Source organism: Crocuta crocuta, unplaced genomic scaffold (assembly GCF_008692635.1).
Source record: "Crocuta crocuta isolate KB4526 unplaced genomic scaffold, BGI_CrCroc_1.0 scaffold234, whole genome shotgun sequence".
Taxonomy (NCBI): domain Eukaryota; kingdom Metazoa; phylum Chordata; class Mammalia; order Carnivora; family Hyaenidae; genus Crocuta; species Crocuta crocuta.
This window is the reverse complement of record NW_027529647.1, coordinates 678,660-699,058: the sequence shown is the minus strand read 5'-3', so window position 1 is coordinate 699,058 and position 20,399 is coordinate 678,660. Positions and strand designations below refer to the sequence as shown.

The following is a 20,399-nucleotide window of genomic DNA, read 5'->3' as shown; positions in this document are numbered from 1 at the left end:
AGAAATAAATAAAACATTAAAAAAAAATTAAAAAAAAAAAAAAAAAAAAAGACCTCACTCTTGGGCCGGTACCCTGGGCTCAGATGCCACAGGAGCCCCTCCCCGACACTGCCCTTCCCTGCTCATCAGGAGGCCAGGCTGAGCCAGGCTGTGGGAGGGGAGCAGTACAGTGCAGCATGTGGACAGCTCAGGGCAGCGACAGCCTACGAGCAAGGGAGTTACTGACTCTGGATCCAAATGTGGCCAGGGACCCCAGGCTCCCATCATCTCTCTCCCCCACTCAGCTCACTCTCTGCCCTCCAGGGTCGATGCCACCAGGAGACTGTGTGGTCCCACCCAGGCAGTAGATGGAGGAGTCATAAGGAATAAAAGGGCAAGAGAGGAGGGATAAGCAAGGCAAAGGCAGCTCCGTGAATGTGCACCTGCCCCCAGCACATCCTCTTAACCCTGACAAATCAGCAGGGACTACAGACAGAGCCAAGCAATCCCCACCCGCCCACAGAACTGGACAGGAGAGAGCACCCGTGATCCCCTCCTTCCTTGCTCTGTCAAGTGGAGACACACCCACTTCTCTTCTCGAAGAGACTTTCTGCTCACGCAGCCTCCACAGGGAGCAAGTAGATCTAGAAGAAAGCCGCACCCCAAGAGAGACGAGGGGAGAGAAGAGCCAGCGTTGCTGCCAAAAAGAGTCCATTCTGTAGCAGGAATACTGAAGAGTCCTGGCTGAGGGAAGCACAGCCCCGGAGAAGCAACTTCAAACTGCACGTGGGACGTCAGGGAGCAGAACGGTCCCACTTCTGGGAAGCACCTTATGGAAACTGAACAGTGAACAGAAAAAGCGAGCAGGGGAAGTTCAGGATCTGACAAGATAAAAGCACATCAAGGACTCTGGCTTGGCCTAACTACATCCGCCTCCAAATAAAACCCACAGGAAATAAACCCATCCAGTAAGGACTCCCCCTGAGACACTGGGGAGGAGGGAGTCCTGAAGCAGGACCCTCACTGCGGCCAGGCCACCAAGCCCTGGAGGTGAAGGGCTCCGGCGATCCGTGCGCACAGCTACTCCAGGGAGGAGGCAGAGACAGGGGCTGGACACCAGCGTGGGAATATGCTAGTCCCTCAAACCACCACCATAAAGGAGGAGATGAGAAAACTCTAACACTCTGTGATGCTCTGAGAGGACAATTTGTTTTAAGTAGGCTCCCTGCTCAATGTGGGCCAACCCTGGGATCAAGAGTTGGATGCCCTACCAACTTGACAATAAACTATTAAAAAAAAAGAGTCGGATGCTCTACAGACTGAGTGCCCCAGGCGCCCCAAAGGGGGGTATATCCTTAATCAAGCATCATGGGATAGGAAAAAGCATCCTGACTCAGAAATCCAAAACTGAGACCAAAAAGACACAGGCATGCGCACACAACAGTGAGAAAGGAAAACTGAACCCAGGAAATAAGTGAAAAACCAACGTCAGTGGGGCACCTGGCTGGCTCAGCTGGTAGACCACGCAACTCTTGATCTCAGAGTTGTGAGTTTGAGCCCCACATTGGGCACAGAGATTACTTGAAAATAAAATCTTAAAAACACACACACACACAAACACGTAAACACTAAAAGTCAAAATTTTTAAATGAAGACTCAGTTACTAGGTGCTCAAGGAAGAAGAGATTTGGGTGGAAAATAACTACTTCAGGAAAGTAAGAAAATCACCAAACAATGAATGAGATCGAAAAAGAGACAGGACTGAGACAGAAGACAGGCAAGATAGAAAATGACATGGGAAAATAACCACTGAAACTTTTTAGAAGGATGCAGACAAAAACAATTTTGCAGACTTCTATCTAAGTAAGTTTGAAATCCTGAAATGAAAGCATTTCCTAGGAAAGTACAGTTTACCAAACTTGGCCCCCGTGAAGTGAGAAAGCTTAAGCAGAAAACCAGAAAAACATCAGGAGCCACCTCACAAAGAGGGACCAGGCCCAGATGGTTTCACAGGAGAATCCTTCCAAATCTTCACAAACCAGAGGGTACAGGGCACCTGGGTGGCTCACTTGGTTGAGCTTCTGACTTCAGCTCAGGTTATGACCTCACGGTTCGTGCATTTGAGCCCATATCCGGCTCTTTGCTGTCAGGGCAGAGCCTGCTTCAGATCCTCTTTTCCCTTCTGTCTGCCCCTCCCCTGCTCACACTCTCTCTCTCTCAAAAATAAATTAAAAAGAAAATTAACAAACAAACAACAGCAGAAAAAACACATACCACCACGGGGTACCAATGCTGCATAAACTGTTCCAGAGACAAAAAGGAAAACTTTCACATACTTTGTATGAAGTACCATATTGATACCTACACCTGATAAAGATAAAACAGAAAATCACAAATACCATTTATAAATGAACAGCCTTACAGAAACACTAAATAAAATACTAGAAAACAGAGTCCAACATCACAGTAAGAAAATAATATACCACGTGAGAATTCTACCAAGCAAGTAAAGTTGGCTCATTATTAGGAAATTCATTAATATACTCTATTAGATTTAAGGAGAAAATTAATAATCATCTCCATAGATGCTGAAAAAGCCTTTGACAGAATTCAACACTCATGGCTGTAAAAAATACTCAGGAATATAGAAAATGACAAACTCTCAACACGATAAAATATATGCACACCTTACTCTCAGAATCAGTGTCTTACCTAAGGTGGCATTTCCGCTAAGGTCAGGACCTGGCAAAAGCCCACTATTCACACTATGTTCAACACCTTTACGAGAAGTATTAGCCAATGTAACTAAATGAAAGAAACCAGAGGTACAAAAATCAGAAAGAAATAGTAAATCTATCTCTATGTGCAGATTATATGGTAGCATACCTGGAAAACCCTACAGAATCAATAATTTGAACAACGAAAGAATTCAGAATGGCAGCAGAATATGAAGTTGGATACAGACACCAAGAGCCTTCCTCCTCACAGACAAGAAGCAGAGCATCAAGCAGCAGTGAGACCCAACTTACAATAGCAACAAAGAAAATCAGACACTTGGGAATAAAAAACAAGTTCTACGCAAAATGTCTATGAGGAAAAATTTTAAACCCTCCTGTAGACACAAAAGCACACATGAACAAAAGAGGTCCCCTGTTTATAGAGTCTGACTCAAAAGCATGAAAGGGTAGTTGATTTATAAATTTGCCACAATCTCAATAACATGCTGTTTTTAAGCAGCTATCCAAGTCGGTGTTCAAGTTCACACACACAAAACATCAATAGCCACGGAATGCTGAAAAGGAAAGGCTGCAGGGGGACTGGCCCAACGAGAGGCAAAAAGCCTCTGCAAATTTACAACAGCATGGGTCTGCTGTGTGGACACACAGACCTGGGGTACACAACAGAGGTCCAGAAAAGACATGGGCACAAACGGAAATTCAGAATATAGAGCAAAGAGAGCTTCTCAGATCACCAGGTCAGAGACGGACTGTTAAATAATTTCATGAAGCCAGAACAATGGGAAAGCCATCTGAAAAAAGCCACACGTCACACCACCACGCACGACAATAAAGTATAAATGGATCAAAAAACTGAATATAAAAAATGAAACCATGGAAGCACCAGAAGAAAACAGGCAAATTCTTAGACAACCAAGGCACAAAGATGTTCTGTGACCCCAAATCTAAAGGCAGTACAAGACTGATGAATTTGACTATATAAAATTAAGATATTTCACATAGCAATAAGCCCCACAAGCAAAGTGCAGAAACAACTGAAAGCAATCCCCTTTGTGAGGCCGCCGTGCCGCCTCTCCCTGGGCACCCGGCATCCTGTGCACACCTTCAGCCTGGCAGGAACCACCCTACACTCTACCGTGTCTCTCCTCTCAGACCAGCAAGCCTCAACCTTGACTGCAGAGTGGAGTCATGGGGAACGCAGAGGTCTCTTGGCAGGGCTGCGGGGGCGGGGGTCTTTCTCCCCCCCCACCCCCCCCTGCCCCGCGGAACTCCAGCAGAGGGCGCAAAAGTAGGTACCTGGGCTCCGGTAGAGGCTCTTGGGCAGAGTAGGCGAGTGAGCGTCTATCAACCCCACGATCTTCGTATGTCCATACTGCTTGGCCAGCATCCGGGCCGTGGCTCCACTGTGGTCTCTCGTGTCCACTCTGACTCCCTGTGAAAGTTCATGAAAGAACAAGCGCTAGGAACCTCCCCCGTAAAGCACCATAGCTTCCCTGGTGCAGACACTGGACCGTGGCCAGGGAGCGCACCGGCTTCTCACCACCCTGGAAAGGTCTTGCCCTGGCCCCTCAACAACCCCACATCTATATGAGAAAGAGAAGTCACCTTAAGGACAAGGTGGGGGACCCTGGGGAGGGGCTCGCTGGCAGCAGTGTAGCCACCAGAGAGTCCTGGCAGCTCCTCAGCCTCATTCTTGGGCTTTCCCAGCCAGACAGGCAGGTGCTTAAGGGAGAGCCTGGCACGTGCCCCAGGTGGGGAAGGACACATTCACACGGGGAGGGGCGCCCTGCAGGTGCTGGAGCCAGAGCCCGACCTTCACCCTTCGAATGTGGGCATGTCCAACTCGCTCCATTTCTCTCCACACAGAGAAAACTGCAGACAGCAGCTTCACTAGGGAAGCAGCTTTTAAAAGTCATAATCACAACGACAGCACCATCCTTCTGAAGACGACTCTGGAAATTTTTAGCCAAAGCCCTAAAATGTACTTCTAGTCTTCGCACAATCGATTCCACTCCTATGACTCTCTCCTAAGGAAATTACCCAAATAAAAGAGAAAGCTGGTATGACACGGGTGTTTGGTAGAACATATCTGCTGTAACAAAACCCTGGGGACACTGTAAACAGGGGAAGAGTCAGCTATGTTATGGCCATAAATGCTGGTATTTAATACTTGGTATAGCCAAGTTTTTGAAAGGACAATAGTCTATCCTTACAACATACAAGTTATAAGGTGTCCTTATGAGGAAAAGAAGACAGGGACACAGCCATGTGATGACAGAGACAGGGACTGGAATGATGCATCTACAAGCCAAGAAACACCAGGAGCAACCAGAAGTTCAGAGAGGAAAGGAAGCCTTTGGAGGGGACTTGGCCCTGCTGACACCTTGATCCTGGACTTCTGGCATCCATAACTGTGAGAAAATAAATTTCTATGTTTTAAGCCCCCCAAGTTTATGTTAAATTGTTAACAGCAGCCACAGGAAACAAATATACCCATTAATGTGTGAATGGTTACATGAATTAAGGCATACCAATATTATCAAGTGCTGGATCAGAAAGAATGGGCAGGTTTCTCTGTACTGATGTGGAAGCAAGTTTGTGATATTTTGCTAACACTGAAAAACACACTGCAGAAGTCTATGTCTCCCATTTATGTAGCAGGACTCCCTTACGTAGAAATCTGTTTATAGTTCTAACACTCTGGGATGGAGAAGTATAAGAAAACTACATAGGTTTTCTTTTTAATGCTTATTCGTAAACCTTTTATTGATTTTCCTCTAAGTTTTATTGTTTGGCTTTTTTTAAGCCTGTAGGTTATATTATTTTCATTTATATATATATATATATACTTTTTTAAGTTTATTTATTCTTTGAGAGAAAGAGAGAGCACGAGCTCAGTGCACAAGTGGGGGAGGGGCAGAGAGAGGGACACGCAGAGTCTGAAGCAGGCTCCAGGCTCCGAGCTGTCAGCACAGAGCCCGATGCATTGCTCAAACCCACCAACTGTGGCATCATGACCATAGCTGAAGTTGGAGACCCAACCGACTGAGCCGCCCACTCCCCCTGTATATTTTTTAAAATCATGAAAATATAGGGGTACTTAGGTGGCTCAGTCAGTTGACTGTCTGATTCTTGACTCTCTCTCCTCTCTCTGCCCTCCCCTGCTTACTCTCTCTCTCAAAATAAGTAAGTAAACTTAAGGAAAAAGTCATGAAAATATATACCTTATACAGGCAAACCTCAGAGATACTGCAGGTGCAATGGCAGACTGCTGCAAGAAAGTATCCCAACAAACCAAGTCCAGTGAGTGTGTTGGTTTCCCAGTGCATGTGAAAGCTATACTGACACTACATGGTAGTCTATCACGTGTGCAGCAGCACTACGTCTAAAAACAACATAGGGGCGCCTAGGTGGCTCAGCTGGTTAAGAGTTCGACTCTTGATTTTGTTCAGGTCATGATCTCACAGTTGTGAGATGGAGCCCCAAGCTGGGTTCTGCACTGGGCGTGAAGCCCAAAATTCTCTCTCTCCCGCTCCCTCTGCTCCTCCTTCAGTGCGCTCTCTCGCGCTCTCTCTCTCTCTCTCTCTGAAAAAAACAAAAACAAAAGAAAAAAAATGTATATACCTGAATTAAAAAATAATTTATTGGGAGGGGTGCCTGGGTGACTCAGTTAGTTAAGTGTCTGACTTGGGCTCAGGTCATGATCTCAAGGTTCATGGGTTTGAGCCCCGTGTCAGGCTCTGAGCTGTCAGCACTGAGCCTTTTTGGATTCTGTGTCTCCCTCTCTCTCTGCCCCTCCCCTGCTCGCGNCCATGATACAAAGCTATATCTACATTATAATAACAGCAAAACAAGACAAAACAAAAAATGAATACAGATATCAACACCAGAAGCAAGTGTGCCCAAACTGTTAATATTATTTCTAAGCAGTAGGATAAGGGGATTTTCCCCATCTTCCTAATCCTCTCTATTTTCTAAATTCACTATTCATGAGCAGCTTACTTTAAAAGTACAAAAGATGAGCTTTCCATTTTAAAAGCTTCAACCAAGCAGTCTGGTTGGTGGATGATGGTGGAGCTCAGTGCTCCGCAGGACAAACCAGCAGAAGTTAAATGTGCACACACCTCTGACCAGCAATTCCACTTGCAGGAATTTAGCCTCAGGAAAAAATTAAGGACATACACTAACATTTAGGATATCCCCCTCAGCCTTCATCGTGGTCAAAACCACGGAAAATCCTAAAATCAGGAATCAGCGAACTAAGTGAGATCTGTCAAGTGGAACACCAGTCCTCCATTTATATGACAGATCCAAATGCACGTACTGACATGGACAGGGGTGCACAAGACCCCATTAAGAGAACAAAAAAGCGTATTGCAAAACATTCTGTATAGTGGGACTCCACTTTAACTTAAAATATTTATTTTAAAAAAAACAGGAGGGGGCACCTGGGTTAATCAGTTGGTTAAGTGTTCAAACTTCAGCTTAGGTCATGATCTCACAGTTCATGAGTTCGAGCTCTGCATCGGCTCTGTGCTGACAGCACAGAGCCTGCTTAGGATTCTCTTTCAAAACACATAAACCAACTTACAAAAAAAATCAGGATACTCAATGAGTTATTAACATGTGTGATATCTGGGTGATGGGATTATGAATAATTCTGGATTTCTTTTTGCATCACTGTGCTAATTCTTTTATAAGATATTATCACTGTACAATAAACATTTATCTATGGACTCTTCTGCCCTATTTTGAAAACTCATGATCAAATGACAGGCTCGGTTGAGCCTAGCATAAAAGGTGATTATCACATGTCCTCTGGTAGGACAAAACTCCATTTTCAAAAGATCTTAACTGAGTTTTACTTTCTGTAATTCCTTACTTTCAAGAGCCTAGCATAAAAGGTGATTATCACATGTCCTCTGGTAGGACAAAACTCCATTTTCACAAGACCTTAACTGAGTTTTACTTTCTGTAATTCCTTACTTTCAAGAGCTCTCTGGTTAGAAATCAGCTATTAAAACTTCAGCCTTCAAAGATCATTTCTAGATGGGTCTGGAAGTGGAAACAGAATGAAGGTAGTCAAAAGGCACAAGTTTCCAACTATAAGAAATTTATGATGAGTGAAGTGAACACTGCCATATGATATATATGGAAGTTGTGGAGAGTAAGTCCTGAGTTCTCACAAGGAAACAATCCATCTCTGTGTCCATGTCTACACGAGATGTGGACACTCCCCAAATACAACGTGGTCATCACTTCGCGATGCATGTAAGTGACATCACTACACCACACACCCTAACTTATACAGGGATGTCTGTCAGTTCTACCCAATGAAATTGGGGGAGGGGAAGAGGGAGACTTTCTAGTTTCAATTTGATAGAAAAACCCAAACGTTTCAACCAAAACAAACACCACCATCTTTACCATAGGGTTTCAACTATCATCTGTTTTTAAGCCTGGAAGACTTCAACCTCAGATTATAGTGAAGGGGAAAAGGCAGTAATGCTATTCCTTAATAAGTAAATGAGGAAGAAAATAGAATCGAGAACAAGGTCCCTGAGGTAAGGGAAGAAAATACTAGAATTTGTTTATTTATCCGTTACATTTTGGGGGTTTTTCTTCCTATTTCATAATGTACATATTACTAGAGAAGTACGTGATCAAAACTCCTTCTCACTGACAGGAAAACGTGATCAAACCTTTGTCGTCCTAAGAGGATGGCGGCGCACTTATCACGTGGAGGCCATGGCATCACCTCAGCTCTCTTAATCTAATCTGATCTAACCTAACCTAATCATGCCCAGACCATCCTGCCTTGATGCAGCTGTGAGAGCCTGGCCCACCCAGGAAGAAGGGGACCTGAGTACAAGGGAGGCAGCTACACCCCTCTCCTGCCCTCGAAGAGCACGAGGTGTACAGCCTCATGCGGTTCTGTCTCCAGGACTGGAGACTGGCTCTGGAGCCCGCCCCTCTGGTTCCCTGAGATCTAACCATTACTGGGCAGGAGGAAATCTTCAGGGAATGAGGAGCAAAGGAGCATCTATGCAGGGATAGCCACACGGCCTCTCCAGCAGAGGAACAACCTGGGCCATCAGTCACACACTCCTGGCCGTGCCTGCCCTCCGCAGCCACAAAGCAATCATGACAAATTGACCAACACCTTCTATTTCTGATTAATGCTCTAGAGGGAGAACTCACAGTTGATTTCCTGAGTTTGATCATAGTATGTGATTACGAAAGACAAAACTGTTTTTAGGAAATACATACTAAAGTACTAAGGGGGGAAAAGGGCATTATGTCAGCAACTTACTTTCAAATGGTTCTAAAAAGGTAATATGTATATAAAGAAAGACTGATCAAGAAAATGAGATTAAATGTTAATATTTGGGGAATCTAATGAAGGTACGCCAATTCTTTGTATTATTTTGACATTTAAGTCTGAAGTTATTTCAAAATTTCAAAAAATTTCCAAAAGAAATCCAATTCAGTTTGTTGCCCCTCAATACAAGTTGCCCACAACACACAATCTCACACCCAGCTGGGGAATAAAGGTACCAAACGAGGGGCATGATCTGCACAGTAGATAAATTATCTAAGGTCTCTGATTTTTCCAATGTTTTCCACCTAAAATATTATATGAATGTCTCATGACTTCCAGTTCTACCTTATTTAAAATCAAACTCTAAACTCAGAAGCAGAGGTTATGCTTTTTACAGGTTTGAGCTCATACTCCTCTATTCTTGACCCTATGCTGCTAGGTCTTAAGGGTGCCTAGTCCATGTTAGTGGAATTATCTTCAAAGAATAATTATTTGCAGAAAAGAAGGTCCAAATGGCTGATAAACATATGAAACAATGAACCTCACCAGAAATCAGAGACAGGCAAAAATCAATAGGAGCCAGCTCGTCTGAGAGCAGGTACCAAGTGCTACTCAGGAAGTGAGGGATGGGAGCTAGAACAATCAGAACATTAATCAAGAAAGTCAGTTAATACTGTCTAGTGAAGAGTCACCCACGCTACACACAAAAAATTCTACTTGAAGAATATACTCTGATTTCTTTAAAATTCCTTCACACATGCTTGAGAAGACAGGTAAAAAATGAGAACCACAGCCCTGTCAGGATTGGCAAAGTGGAAACAACTTAAATGTCCACTAAGGAAGGAATGGATAAATGTAAAATACTCATATGTTCAATACACACAGAGCTGTCAAAATGAATGAACTATGGGCTGCCTGGGTGGCTCAGTCGGTTAAGCATCCAACTTCAGCTCAGGTCATGATCTCACAGTTTGTGTGAGTTTGAGCCCCGCATCGGGCTCTGTGCTGACAGCTCAGAGCCTGGAGCCTGTTTCAGATTCTGTGTCTCCCTCTCTCTCTGACCCTCCCCTGCTTATGCGATCTCTGTCTCAGTCTCTCAAAAATAAATAAAAACATTAAAAAAAAATTTTTTTTAATGAACTGTATCTCCAGGTACCAGAGTACCTCCCTTGTGTGACACTTAACAATCCAACATGTTATTTACATATATCTTTAAAATATATAAAACAACCTGTGCATTCCTTAAGGTCACACAGTGCATGATGAAAGTATATACTCAGGGACAGAAAGGTACAGACCAACATCTGGATAGAGGTCACCTCAGGATCATGTGGGCTTGTATTTGATTTATCTTCTGTGCTTTTCTGTATCATGAAAGTACTTCAAGGGGTGCCTGGGTGACTCGATCAGTTAAGCATACGACTCTTGATTTCAGCTCAGGTCTTGATCTCACAACTGTGGGATCAAGCTCTGCAGCGGGCTCTGTGCTGAGTGTGGTGCCTACTTAAGATTCTCTGTCCCCTCCTCTCTCTGCCCCTCCCCCACTTGCATATGCTCTCTCTCAAAATAAACAAACATTAAAAAAAAAGAAAAGAAAAGAGGGGTGCCTGGGTGGCTCAGTTGGTTAAGTATCCAACTCCAACTCAGGTCATGATCTCACGGTTGGTGGATTCCAGCCCCGTGTCCGGCTCTGTGCTGACAGTGCGGAGCCTGGAGCCTGCTTCAGATCCTGTGTCTCCCTCTCTCTCTGCCCCTCCCAAACTCACACTCTGTCTCTCTCTCTCTCTCTCTCAAAAATAATAAAAATGTAAGGTTCATAATTCTTGCTGCTGTGGAGACACTGTAAGTGGGTACAGTTTGTTCTTCGGATGGCAAGTGGGCAACACCTATGTTAAGACTGTACTTACACTCCACGTGAAATTCTACCTTCAGTACTCAACCAGACAGATGTGGTCACACACGTGTGCAGGGATGTACGTGCAGAAAGTCTCCACAGCACTGTGTGTGACAGCAAATGGTTGGCAATGACCTAATTCCATCCACAGACCACTGTTAAATCTCTGATCCATCCCTACAAGGCAGTGCTGTGCCACCATGAAAAGAAAGAGATGAGAGAGCTTAACATACACTAATACGGAACAATCTCTCAAACAGTTAAGAAAAGAAAAAAGCAAGCTGAGAAGCAGCTGTGGAAAGAGAGCAGGAGACTGAGGCAAAGGGGGCAGACAGGCTCCCTGTACCCGTCTTGTGTTAAGTGTACTGTCCCCAAACTCTTTTTCAGAGAAAAACAACATATTCACATTTTATTATGTTCAAGTTGCTACCAATGAGTAAGTAAAACAAAAACTATCTAATAAACTGGGCCCCCAAAATAGATAAAACTCATAAAATAAACACAAATGGCCAATAAATACATCTTTAAATGTTCAACCTTTCTAATAAGTACACCCAAACGAGATATCCCGTGTCTCCCACCACATTGGCAAAAACTCAAGACGAGTCACTTCCAGAACTGGTGAAGACATGAGAAAGTGGGCCCCTTCACGTATTACTGGTGGGGAAGCAACACAGACAATGTTTTCAGTGGGAATCTGTGAGGACTTCTATTTCTCCTGCTGGAATTTTTTAAACAACTTTATTAAGATACAATTCACATACCATGATTCACCCACTTACAGTGTATAAGTCAGAAGCATGCAGCCATCACCACAATCAATTTCAGAACCTGAAATTGATTTTTCTCACCCTGGAAAGAGATCCTGTACCCCTTAACTATTACCCTCTCCACAATATTCCCATCTCTGATCATCCCTTCCCACCCCCTGCTGCCAGCCCTAGGCCACCATTAATCTACTTTCTATCTCTACAGATCTGCTCGTTCAGGACATTTCAAACATAAAGAATCATACAATATGTGGTCCTTTGTGTCTGGCTCCTATCACTGAGCATAATATTTTCACAGTCATCCATGTTGTAAGAGGTGCAGAACTTCACTCCTTTTTATGGCTGAATAATATTCTGTTGTGTGGAAAGACCACATTTTACGTATCCATCTTCAGCTGATGCACATGTGGATTTCTATCTTTTGGTTACCGTGAATAACACTGCTATGGACATTGTGTTTAACTGTTTGCGTGGACCTCTTTTCAATCCTCTGGGATTGATACCTAGGAGAGTGGCTTTATGTTTAACTGTTTGAGAAACTGCCAGCCTGTTTTCCAAACAGGCTGCATCATATTACATTCCTGTCAGCAGTGTGTGAGGCTTCCAACTGTCCACATCCTCATCCACTCTTATTATTGTCTGTCTTTTTACATTACAGACATCCCAGTAGTTTTGATTTACAATTTAATGTGGGAGTTGGGGCACATGGGTGGCTCAGTCACTTGAGTTTCCGACTTTGGCTCAGATCATGATCTCATGGTTTGTGAGTTAAGTCCTACATCAGGCTTGCTGCTGTCAGTGCAGAGCCTGCTTCAGATCCTTTGTCCCCGTCTCTCTCTACCCCTCCCCAGCTTGCACTCTCTCAAAATCAATCATAAAAAAAAACAACAACATTAAAAAAGATTAACATATGAGCACCAGCAATCCCTCCTACAGAAACACAACATACAGTAATACCTGCATGCCCACTGAAGTTCCCTGTAAAGGGACAGTCTCCGGAGCACTGTTTGTAACTGTAAAATGTAAGAAACCTAACTCTCAACTACTATGGAACTGATTAATTACACCCATATATACTGTAGAAAGAAAAAATGTGTAGTGCATATGAAGTGATCTTCTAAAAGCTGCAGAGTAACACACAGTAGAATCCCACTCTGCTCAAAACGAAAAGCACTGCGTTTGTACTTGTCTACAGGTACACTGTCCGAAGCAGAGGAGTCTGGGAGTCTCAAACCAAGTGGGCATCTTGAGGAGAAGCAGGGGGTGGTTGAAAAGGGAGGAAATCTTAGCATTCTTACTCTAATGTTTTTAAGTAATGAGACAAGTTATTTACTTTTTAAAATATATTTTCCACAGTTTTGAAATAATAGCATTTTCCAATTTATTACAGGAATAGGTGTCTATTTTTACTCACCACTTTATCCGAATGCTACACAATACGTGGCCATCAACAGATACAATGAAAATGTGCTCAACAAATAGAAAGCAGCTATTTCCGTGCTGCAGAAATCCTCTTATAGCTTTTCAAGGATAGGATTCCTCACCTGCTGTAACTAAAGTATAAGCTAATAAACAGGGTCACTTACATGATTGAGAAAATACTGCACAATTATTTCATGGCCAGCGGCGGCTGCTTCCATCAAAGGAGTAAATCCGTATATTGGTTCCCTACGAGATAGAGGCCATGGTCAGACAATTAGTGGAGAGAAGTTCACCACACAGAAGCTTCCCTGCTGCAGACAAAACCAAGCTGGTGCAAGTCACCGTTCCCTAAGCACAGAGGTCTCCTTCTCACCAGAACCAACGGGGAGACATGAGAAAAGTTCACATCAACACATCAGCCTCATAAACTCTTCTGGTTCTATCCCCAGCTCTAGTCTTTTTCCCTAAAGACAATGTCTCCCAAACAACACTCCTTTTTTTTTTTTTTTAAAGTTTATTTGTCCCATGTCGGGCTCTGTGCTGGCAGCACAGAGCCTGCTTGGCATTCTCTGTCTCCCACTCCCTGCCCTTCTGCCACTCACACTATCTCCCAAAATAAATAAATGAACTTTAAAAAAAAAAAAAGAGGGAGACAGAGAACAGGGGAAGGGCAGAGAGACAGGGAGAGAAAGAATCCCAAGCAAGCTCCATACCGTCAGTGCAGATGTTGAGAGAGGTCTCAATCTCACAACCATGAGATCATGACCTGAGCCAACACCAAAAGTTGGATGCTTAGCCAAATGAGCTGCCCAGGTGCCCCCAATAATCTCTCCTAAGCTGCTTCTACCTGTCATCTTTTTTTTTTTTTTAACATTTTAGTTTTATTTTTGAGAGAAAGACAGAGCATGAGCAGGGGAGAGGCAGAGAGAGGAGACACAGAACCCGAAACAGGCTCCAGGCTCCGAGCTGTCAGCACAGAGCCCAACTCGAAGCTCAAACTCACGAACCGCAAGATCATGACCTGAGCCGAAGTCAGCCGCTCAACCGACTGAGCCACCCAGGTGCCCCAGCCACCTGCCATCTCTTAAATTTCCATTTTAATTACAAACAAAAAGCAGCTGTTGCCCTTCACGGCACACAGAAAGCCGGCGTCTCCCTTCCACCTATTCAGATCCTATGCCTGGAGCTCAACACCTTCCAGGAACCCCCCACAAAAGCTCCAGGATGAACCATCTACCTTGTCCTTACTTTGCCTGCTCTCTGAGGCCTATTTTTGTGTTTGCTTATAAGTTGCTCAGTACTGCCTACAGATGCCTTCTGTCCCTCACTTTCCTTCATACTGGTCTAGAAGACGGGAACCAAGCTAAAACCTGGGTTTCATCCATTGTAAGACATACCATTTTTGCATTTCAACATCTGTGAAGCCAGAATCTATCTTAAAATCAACAGGCAAGTGACATTTTAATCAGTGGAACTTCTTCCCCAGTGGCATATGAAACAGTGGTGGGTGTATCTCCTAAGAACCGGCTCCAGCCGGGGATGTGCACAGTGCCAGGTGGGTGCAGGCCTGGGACTTGCTGTGCTGAAAGGGGATTATCACTGTGACATGCTTTAGACGACAACACCCCTTCCAGCTTATAAAACTCATGACTGCTTTCAAAGCATCACCTCACCCGACATAGACAAAGGCAAGAAGGAGAAAGGAATTAGCATTTAATGCATGTCAACTGAGTGTCATTCACGAGGCCAGGCCCCTGATGTATGACAGATCACGGAATTCTTTTAACAGCTCCATGACACAGGTACTGCCATCCCCAGTTTTCAGGCTTAGGGGCACCTGGGTGGCCCAGTCCATTAAGCATCTGACTTCAGCTGAGGTCAAGATCTCATGGTTCGCAAGTTCAGGCCCCACATCAGACTCCCTGCTGTCAGGACAGAGTCCGTTTCAGATCCTCTGTCCTCCTCTCTGCCCCTCACCTGCTTGTGCTCTCTTTCATACATAAACAAACATGAAGGAAGGAAGGAAGGAAGGAAGAAAGGAAGGAAGTGAGACTCAGAGCACTTAAAGTGCTGTACTCAGTGTTCTCTGACAGATGCAGGAAAAAGCTAAGCCTATCCTCAAGCTCCCCACGCTGGGCAGGACTGTCCCCTCTGCCCAAGTCAGGGGCTACTCTGCACTCCAGCCAATGGCTGCCTCCCCAGCCGCCCTCCTCAGACTTAGAGCGACCACCAAAGACCTGATCATCACCTCACGTTGGCATTCGCTCCACTGTCCAAGAGGAACTTAACCATCTGCTGATGCCCAGCGCTGGTGCAGTGGAAGAGGGCAGTCCAGCCTTGAATGTCCTTCATTTCCAGCTCGGCACCTTGCTTCAAGAGAACACAGAATGCTCGTTACAGCCTCAGCTCCTCTGTGTGGGGCAGGCGCCTTCCAGGCTGTCACGCTGCAAGAATCGAAGTGATTACACGAGCACGCACACACACACCATGGTCTGCAGTGGTTCACATCTCTGCCAGAGCCGGGAGCCCCTCACGTTTCTGGGCCTGAGTCCCCTCGGAGCTCACCTGGAGGAGAAAGTAGGCGATGCTTTCGTTGCCACAGCTGGAAGCCAGCATCAGTGGAGTCTGCCCTTCCGGGGTCGGCACATTCACACTCACCCCCGCCTCGAGCAGCAGGTGCACGATGGTATCGTGTCCAATGTAGGAGGCGTACATCAGCGGGGTCCAGCCACCACCGTTCTTCTTATTCAAATCTAACTCTCTCCTAAACAAACACAAGATATGCTAGACACGTCCCGCCATCTAACATGCGAGGTTTACCAAAGCCAGCCGCGAGGCCAGGAGTTCTGTGCCAGCCTGGATATTGTGGGGGAGGCGAGGCAGGCTGGGGGAATAGTCAGGTTTGCTGTATAGCTGCCTCTGCAAAGCCTGGAGGACTGTCTTCCTCCTCCAACTGCACATTCTCATCAGTCCCTCCTCCTATCCCAAGGCCAGCAATTCTCTTCTTTCCTACCCCCAGCAACAAAGATGGTTCTCAACCAGGGGCATCTTGCCCCCCAGGAGAAATTTGGCAAAGTCTGGACACATTATTGGTTCACAACTGCGTAAGGAAAAGCTACTGGCATATAGTGGGCGGAGGCCAGGGATGCCACTAAATATCCTACACGCACAAGTCAGCCTCCTAACAGAGGATGATCTGGCTGAGATTGTCAGGAGTGCTGAGGTCAAGAAACTGTGACCTAGAGCTTTGACTGCCTTCCAACAGACCAGGGTCTACGAGTCCAGTGATGGGTGGAAAGGAATGGGGAAGAGACTTAGACAATGGATGAGATTTCCCCCTTGTCACCTCATCGATGCTACATTAACATTCTTGGAAAATCAGTAACCAGAGAATCCTATCTTTCTCATTGGTTTCCATCAAAATTCTAGAAAAGCGTTTCCCACAGAAAAAAATTATGGGCCTCCTAGCCCAGAGTTTGGGGTTGGGGCATGGAAACATCATCTTCCAGGACACCCTGCATGGTTCGTGGCCCACAGCCTTTCCTCTTGCACAATCCCTGCTTCCAGTGCAGGTAACAACCGACAGTCAACCCACAGTCTGTGCCTCTCAGACATTTGGACACAGGAAGCCACACCAAACAGTTATTTTCCATTTGCTAGTATCTTCTACTGACTCCAGGACACTCATGCAGCCATACCAGAAGGTCCTGATCCCAGGAACGCAGTGGCAGCCACTGGCTGCGAGAGAGCACAGAGACCAGTCTATCCTGGGCAGATGACCTTCACTGACGGCTCAATTCCACGTGGAGAAGAGCCCCGCCCTTGGCAGAGTGTCTCTGAGGCTCTGACATGTCCAGCTGGGACCAAGCCTCCCTTCTGATGCCTCTACTCCCGTCAGGTCCCTAGTCTGCTTACTGTGAGCAATCCTTGGGTGTCAGCTAGGGCCACAGTCCCAACCAGAGCACAAACACATCCCCTACGAAGCCATTTTGGGATAGAGGCAGAGTGAGAGAGGTGGAGGGGCAAAGAGAGAGGGAAACAAAATCTGAAGCAGCCTCCAGACTCTGAGTTGTCATCACAGAGCCTGATGCGGAGCTTGATTGAACCCACAAACTGTGAGATAGTGACCTGAGCCAGAGTCAGATGCCCAGCCAAGCCAGTTAGGCGCCCCCCTCCCTGCCGATTGTGCATTTAAACAGCACACCCAAAGGCTTAAAAACCCAAGAATGCCAAAGGAGCAAAGTTGTAACAGGGTCTCGGTGACCCTGTGAGGGAATATGCTGGGTACCCAGGTATACATTCCAAAAGCCACCTGGTACAGTAGTACAAAACATGATCTCTTACCACAGTGCTGCCCTTATACTCAATTAGCCAGATATTTTTAAGTGACGGCTACGACTTGGGAACCAGAAACCCAGGGCTTAAACCAAGCTTTGCTCTGGCTCCCCAGGAACCGAAAAAGGCACATATAGATATAGACATAGACAGTTTCTTCTAGTTGTCAATGAAAAACAGAAACAATGAGATTGATGTGAGAGAGTGGAAGTGAGGAGATTGGTCCTTTTCCAAAAACTAAATTAACGCATGTGTAAGACTGCAGGTGACAGTCAGTCAGGTGGCAATCCCCAGGGAGGAAGATGAACCCCAATGCCTCCCCCTCTATAGTAGAAGCTATAGCGACAGAAAGACACGAGGGATAAAAATGAATCTTCTGGGGAAAGGAGGCCACAGGGAATCACTTTCTAACTTTATGTTGGTTTTGTTTGAGGATTTTTGCAATTAATAAAAACCATAAAATGACTGTAGTTAACAAAAGTCTGAGATGATTCGTAAGCCTATGAAAAAGGTTCCAATCATCGTTTTCTTCCTAGGAATAAAAACGGACTTCCTTATTAGTGTCCAGCCTAAATCATTACTGACAGCTGTCCGAGAGACCTGGGGATTAATCTAGGTGTGTTCCGTGTCTACCACTCCGTGCAAGGCCCCATCAGCTCACTGACAGCTCTACCTGGGATCTGAAGCCACAGAGATGGTACTCAAAATCCGAGTAGGAACATTTCCCAAGATCTCTTACCGCTGCACACATTCCTTCACCACTTCATACTGGCCGACGGAAGCAGCTGTGTGAAGATCCAAGGGAACGGCCAGCTCCTCCCGGCTGACCTGAGCACCCAGCCCATGCCACATGGACAAGCTGCGGTTCAGGAGTTCTGGCTCACTGGCTTCATCGCTGAGCTCCGACATCACTGTGGAGGGATACCCAGGGGTTAGAGCGTTCCTTCCTGGTTGTTCCAGGGAACGCAACAGGATGGGCACACTCCTACCTGAGGTAGGTGGCTAGTCACTATCCTAGCAGACCATCACTCAGTGCAGTCAGCTCCTGGGACAGACTTAGAAAATTGTCATTAAATGCTATGCGATTTGGGCAGCTCCATCCTTCTACTACTGGCGAGCCCATCACCAGAGAGAAAGAAAGGAGCATATATGGTGAGTCATACACTGCAGTGTACACTCTCCTTCATCAATCTTCAGGCCCCAATACTACAAAGGGAATTCTCCAGGAACTCAGGAAGCCTGACAACCTTTTGGATGGGCAGTCAAGAAATGCTAACTGGGTCACTGGGCCTAATCAACTTTTGGGTGTGGTGGGAAAGAACCGTGGACTTGGGAGTTCTATCAAAATTTGGCTCTGCTATTTACCATCTCCAGTCCCTGCTTCTGTGCTATCTAATGGGAACATAGCTCAAGGGGCTGCTGTTAAAAGCACATGGAAAAAAGGATATGTAAACAGTGGCATAGCTGTATATTGGAATGCTACTCAGTAGTAAGTAGCGGAAAAAACAGTTGATAGACACAGTAATACACACAACATATGAACGAACATCAAACTCATTGTGCTAAATAGAAGCCAGACTCAAAGGCTACCTATTTTATGATTCCATTTACAGGACATTCTAGAAAAAACAAAACTGAAGGGTTGGACGACCGATCAGTGGGACCAGGGTTAGGAATGGGGGGACCACAAAGGAAATGTGGGGGAATGTACCTGTTCTGTATGTTGGTTGGTAGACAAGTTGACTCTATATATTAATCAAAACTCATAGACCCAAACACCAAACGAGTAAATTTTAATGTAAACATTTTTTAATTAAAAAAAAAATGTTTTAATCATTATTTTTGGGGGAGAGAGAGACAGAGTGTGAGTGGAGGAGGAACAGAGAGAGAGGGAGATAGAATCTGAAGCAGACTCCAGGCTGTGAGCTCAGCACAGAGCCCAATCGTGGGGCTCAAACCCAAGAACCCTGAGTTCATGACCAGTGCTGAAGTCGGAAGCTTAACCGACTGAGCCACCCAGGCGCCCCCTAATGTAAAAATTTTAAACAAATAAATCTTTAAAAAGAAAAGAAAAGAAAGTCCCAGCACAGAAACTAGGAAGTGACTGGTGTTCAGCAAAGTTAACAGAGTAGGAATCCATATATTCTGATGGCGGGCAGGGATAGGGGAGTGATACACTGGAAAATGTGTGGGGTGATGGAACATTCCTAAAGATGCCACTATACCGGAATGAAGAGTCTATGAGCATCCTTTATTCTGGGAATCCTAACCAAATCAGTGGCAGGCCATTAGCTTCCTATTAGAACCCTCAGGTCCAGAACTAACGTTCGTCTCCTATGTACTTGTATGACTGGGAGAGAACAAGGAAACAAGTAGAGAAAAGAAAGAAATGGAAGGTCATGTCCATTCGGATGGCCTAAAGGCACTCCAGCAGTTCACAGATGCCATTAGGACCTCTGTCTCTACTAAAGAATGCTTCCAAACTCCAGGTAACAGCTGAGATGGCCAAACAACCAACAAGCCACCAATCTGAGGGACAAGGAATCTGCAAGCCCTTGGCCAGATGGAGTCATGTAAGTAACAAGTTCAGAGCAAAGCCCAGCGTTCTGGCACCACCACCTCCTCACACTGGTAGGGCCAGAGATCAACCAGCTTTCTCACTCGGCAGGCAAGAAACCCCAACCTGAACAGTCCTGGCCAAGAGATACTGGATAAGGACCCAAATAAGCTGAGTGCCAGTTCAGGGCCCCTTTCCACACACCCCTCAAGCCTCCTATGGGTGGGTCTCTTACTCCAATGCCTCCTCCAGGGTGGAGCCCATACGGTATCTCCCATTTTCTTTATTTATTTTGAGAGAGAAAGAAAGAATAACGGGGGGGGAGGGGAGCAGAGAAAGCGGGAGAGAAAGAATCCCAAGCACTCTCGGGACCAACAGCACC

The 20,399-nt window shown here is 45.5% G+C and overlaps 1 protein-coding gene across 6 annotated transcripts in view; it reads right to left on the bottom strand.

The window, feature by feature from the left end:
* Positions 1 to 18,369, bottom strand: part of ANKS3 (ankyrin repeat and sterile alpha motif domain containing 3) — a 28,642-nt gene extending 10,273 nt beyond the window's left edge. For 5 of the 6 annotated variants that reach the window (XM_077762498.1, XM_077762499.1, XM_077762500.1 and 2 more), the window contains exons 1-5: positions 18,200 to 18,369; positions 15,691 to 15,889; positions 15,374 to 15,495; positions 13,290 to 13,371; positions 4,014 to 4,149 (exon numbers count right to left, since the gene is read on the bottom strand). In XM_077762498.1, the coding sequence (XP_077618624.1) occupies positions 4,014 to 4,149; positions 13,290 to 13,371; positions 15,374 to 15,495; positions 15,691 to 15,889; positions 18,200 to 18,369 (709 nt within the window). Of the gene's footprint in view, positions 1 to 4,013; positions 4,150 to 13,289; positions 13,372 to 15,373; positions 15,496 to 15,690; positions 15,890 to 18,199 lie in introns of those variants that run through there. The other variant, XM_077762503.1, reaches the window with a different exon arrangement.
* Positions 18,370 to 20,399: the final 2,030 nt, after the last annotated feature.